We start from the raw sequence: 4,750 nt of genomic DNA on the forward strand, positions 1-4,750 counted from the left end.
ACAAAAGGGATCTTTAGAATTGTATCCTGTAAGAAGTCTACATTAAATAGTAATATATTCATATTAGCCATGGGTTCAATTTCCACACAGTGATGAAAGTAAGCATTTTGTCTAACATAAATAATTAATTATCAGCACTATAATTGAATTTAGAAGAATTTTGCGCAGATAAACAGAGCTTTCGAACATCTCTGGAAAATAAAAAAGCTCTAATGGAATACAGAATTCAAAGGGAAACCCTAGGAATCACCGTACAGAATTCAAGAGGAAACCCCAGGAATCACCACCACAGGCATGTGCAAAAACTTCCATGTGGACACGGAAAGATCTCAATACATGCAGCGCCAAAGTTTCAGGTCAAATAAAGACGAATAAATGGAGTAGAGAGGGGCCCGGTTGAATTGGCCCACGCTCGTCCAGATGCTTGTTGAGCTATCAATGCAGGTTGAGGCTAGTGTCATGGGAGTGGAGACGGTGTTTTCAGTACAAGAGGCCGGAGAGAGTATGGTTGCTGGTGCCGAGCCTTATCTACCCTCGTTACGCAGCATTTAATGCTTTGGCGTGTGGTATACAGGTTGTCAAACCATATTTCACGTCATTAAACACTGCGTTGCCATTGTGGATATTGGTCGCCGTTGCTGGGAGAGAGGTCCCCGAGACGAGGATAGTGGGAAGCCTTATCGACGACGAGAGGTCGCCGGTGGGAAAGGTGGGGTCATCCGCAAAGGGCCAAAACGTTGTACCTTTAAGACTAGTCTGATTCTTTCATCCTCTCTCCTTCTTGGGCATCAAATGTCACCTCATCTCCATTTGTCTGGAAACAACTCCTCTGCCTCCAAAAGAACAAAAAATAAGTTCACAGAGCATGTATCTTCAACAGAGTAAAACCAGGCAATGTATGATATAGTAGTAGACAATCCGAAGAAACAAACCTCTCCATTCATCATGCGCTTCGGTTAAAACAAACACATAATAACCCTCATCTTCCTTTACTCATGGTTAATCCTCTTTTTACAACCTGCAGATATAAGCGGATTTCAAATTAGGGCTACACCTAATTAATAAAGAAAATCCATTAAACCATGAATAAACTCCTAGGGTTCTATGCATACCTGATTGTCCACTCCAGGCCAGGCGGTAGTATGCATACCTGATTGGTCATAGAAATCTGAAATATAAAAATAGTCACATCTATGTTCTTCACCATGTTCTGCACCAAAAATAAAATCAGACAACCAAACAATGAAAACACACAGGGCAGAAATGTGTTCTGCAACAAAAATCAAATCAGGCAGCCAAACATTGAACAGGCACACGCATCAGACAGCCAAACAATTTCATGAGCTTCCACTCGGAATTACAATGAACAGGCGCACGCATCAGACAGCCAAACAATTTCATGAGCTTCCACTCGGAATTTTAATGAGCTCATCATTTAATCTCAGATCATCAATGGTCAATCTGTTGGGGTCGCATCGCATACCATACCGGTCCGGTCTAATCAATTGGATGGCTAGGATTATTTTAATCGTCTAACAATTAAATCAAAGGCTCAGAATTGTACACGTAACCCTGTAGGAAAGTTGATTTCAAGAGGAAACGCCTTACGGCGTAAATATATGTTGTGCAATTATTCATTATTTTAATCTGCTGCTTCATAAAGCCATCACCATAAATAAATCCTACGTTGAAAGGGATCCTATCACAGATCTAATTAATTTTTTTAAATAACATGAAGAAATTAGAATAGATGTGGCATATTGCATTTCGCCTTCATATTAAATCCAAAGCACACACTAAAAGGCTACAGTCCTTTTTACAAATATGAATAAACATCAACTGGGAAGTCGTCCTTTACTGGGTAATTTTTTGGTTAAACCTTTTGCATTGAGAGATATACATCTGCTCATTATTTTTCTATTAGATTCAAAATTATTAAATTTTATTAGACACAAAACTATGCATGGCAGACGGTGAAAAAATGCCGGAAAACGGTGCTCTCCCTAATCTCTGACTTTTCATTTTATGCCAGACAAGCTTTGAATATGGTTCCAATTAGTCCGTTGGAACGAATAAAGGAATAGTACGGGGAAGTTGCCATTTTAAAGATCATACTTTATCAATCGCATGTCATTTTCCTAAAGATAAGTAGAAAGTGGTTGAGGGGTTTACCATTATGGAGAGAGGAGACGCATACATGCAGATGGAGAAGATGACAGCAGCGAAGCCACAAAATAATTTTCTTGCATTTCCACGCAGGGCCAAGAGCGATACCAAGGCAATCACCGCAAAAAACATGAGCACAGTTGCCAGAAGAGAAAATATTTTGACCTGTTTCATCCACCACCATTAAAATGGGATCTCTCCACTCAAACTAATACAGTAATGAGTAGTGGACTTACCCTGTATTTCTTGTCTCGAATATAAAAGAGAAAGACAACCACGTAGCAGAGTTCAAGGACGGTTCCAGTTCATGGTGCTCACGAGAAGGTTATTGGGTGATATAAATGGCAGGCCATACCATGCAGAAAGCATGCAATTCAAAAGTGTAGAAACATAAGGAACTCCAGAGAAGTCTTCCGTCGATTTCTTCTTTATAATCTTCCTGAACGTAATCCTGCAGCAGCAGACACATCATAATTTACAAACAGTTAATGAATAAATGAACATCAGTAAGCTTTATCATTGAAATTAGGTTGCATGAGTTAGAGAAAACTCACAAGGGAGCTAAGAAGAGTATGAGGGCAGTGACATTTCCTGTCATGAGAGAACATATTCAGCATTAAGTAACCTGCACAAAACTCTTTGCAACCCTATACCTATATGAAACTAAACTTTGACAGAGCAAGTATGCATACCGAAGATCCCGAAAATGAAATGTGCAACAAAAATCAAATCAGGCAGCCAAACAATGAACAGGCACACGCATCAGACAGCCAAACAATTTCATGAGCTTCCACTCGGAATTACAATGAACAGGCGCACGCATCAGACAGCCAAACAATTTCATGAGCTTCCACTCGGAATTTTAATGAGCTCATCATTTAATCTCAGATCATCAATGGTCGATCTGTTGGGGTCGCATCGCATACCATACGGGTCTTGGATGGCTAGGATTATTTTAATCGTCTAACCATTAAATCGAAGGCTCAGAATTATACACGTAATCCCGTAGGAAAGTTGATTTCAAGAGGAAATGCCTTACGGCGTAATAAAAAGGCATTAAAAATAGCTGTAAAAGTCAATGAAAACCTAGATATATATGAGGATGCATTCGTGGATGCAAATTTAGAAATAAAAAGGGTGCAAAGGGAGGTGTCAAACTAGTTGCAAATTATGGCACAAGAAAAATGGATGCAATAGTGGACACAATAACAGATGAAAAAAACGATGTAAATATGGATGCAAAAAAAGATGCAAAAGTTAATGCAACAAAACTAGATGAAAAATTAGATGCAAAAACTAGACACAAACCTCGATGAAAAACTTGAAACAAAGGGGATGCAAAAAATATGCAAAAGTGGATGCAAAAAATGATTTAGAAAATGATGCAAAAGAGGATGCAAGAGATGATGCAAAAGTTGATGCAAGTGTAGGCGCAAAAAGTGGATGCAATAGAGGATGCAAAAGATGGTGAAACAAAATTAGGTGCCAAACTTGATGCAAAACATGGTGCAAAGGATGGCACAAAACTTGGCATAAAACGTGGCGTAAAACTTGGTGTAAAATCTGGTGCAAAACCTATTATAATACCTGGTGCTAAACTTGATGTAAGACTTGGTGCAAAACTCGGTGAAAAATTTGCATCAAGTTTTGCACCATATTTGATAAATGGACACAAATAGCACCAAAAATGGTCTCTAGACACAAAAAAGGAAGCAAAAAGGGATGATAATCATAGGGTTTTGTTGTAGTGTTCACCCGCATCTATGAGTGGAAGATGTTCACCCTCCTTTGGATCTTTGGGCTCACATTTCCTGACCTTGGTGATGGAAATAGTGGCACTGGGTTCTACATTAATGATCTATTTCCCCTTGTTGGGATTTTCCTTAGAATTGTAACATTTATCTAACTCTGAAGCTTTCATCTCAACCACCACGGACTACTATGTGTGACATTCATTTTTGTTGTGAGTGGGGATCTTGTAGAACTCACACCACTTTCCCGTGTCTTTCTTCATCTTCCCATTGTTATTCTTTTCTTGCAGCTTCGACGAGTTGTCCTGGGTCATTCCACCTTGTCTCTATCCTTTGTTTTGTAGTTTGTAGGTTCCCTTGCCTCTGCTTCAGATTTGAAGATCCAAAATATCACTTCTTTTATTTAAATTTTTTATTGATCTTGACAGCATATCGATATGCAACACCAAGTGAGGAGATGTCCAAAAACTCCATTTCCTCATGTATGTATTTGTGTAGACAACCTTGGTACTTAATCAATGCATATCACTCAGAGTCCTAGATACCCAGCTTCGTGCACAGGGTATGAATGATATTTATGAGCTCCAACACTTCTTGGTCCATTTCTTGCCGTAGTTTGGTACATTTTATGTACTTGTTTTCATATCTCCCAATATAGTAGTATTGTTCTTTAACAACATCTTAGAAAAATTCCCAAGAGGGTGCAACTAAAAATAGTGAGAACTCTTTCTCATCCCTTTGATCACAAAAAGTTTTCCACAAATCCTTGGCATGGGGGGTAGCCTTAAGGAATGAAAAAGTTAGATTTTCTTTATCAGAAAAATTATGGACCA

General features: G+C 38.8%; 1 protein-coding gene across 1 annotated transcript; it reads right to left on the bottom strand.

Annotated features, from left to right (window-relative positions):
• Window positions 1-1,011: 1,011 nt before the first annotated feature.
• On the bottom strand, window positions 1,012-2,764 carry LOC149194207 (bidirectional sugar transporter SWEET1a-like). The gene is made up of 5 exons (XM_089407581.1): window positions 2,721-2,764; window positions 2,485-2,617; window positions 2,173-2,331; window positions 1,113-1,210; window positions 1,012-1,018 (listed from the first exon to the last, which is right to left on the bottom strand). The coding sequence occupies exons 1-5, from the start codon at window positions 2,762-2,764 to the stop codon at window positions 1,012-1,014; spliced, it is 441 nt and encodes a 146-aa protein (XP_089263707.1).
• Window positions 2,765-4,750: the final 1,986 nt, after the last annotated feature.

Source organism: Pinus tabuliformis, chromosome 2_2 (genome assembly GCF_031772625.1).
Source record: "Pinus tabuliformis cultivar Carrire ecotype Pingquan chromosome 2_2, CPIR1, whole genome shotgun sequence".
In the NCBI taxonomy this organism is placed as follows: Eukaryota; Viridiplantae; Streptophyta; class Pinopsida; order Pinales; family Pinaceae; genus Pinus; species Pinus tabuliformis.

Bases quoted from the DNA above. Each gene is read 5' to 3' on its own strand.
- LOC149194207 (XM_089407581.1), bottom strand. From the start codon at position 2,764: ATGACAGGAAATGTCACTGCCCTCATACTCTTCTTAGCTCCCTT. The intron at 2,618-2,720 runs GTGAGTTTTCTC...CTGCTGCTGCAG, and splicing joins ATACTCTTCTTAGCTCCCTT to GATTACGTTCAGGAAGATTA. The intron at 1,211-2,172 runs GTAAACCCCTCA...TTTTTGGTGCAG, and splicing joins CGTCTCCTCTCTCCATAATG to AACATGGTGAAGAACATAGA.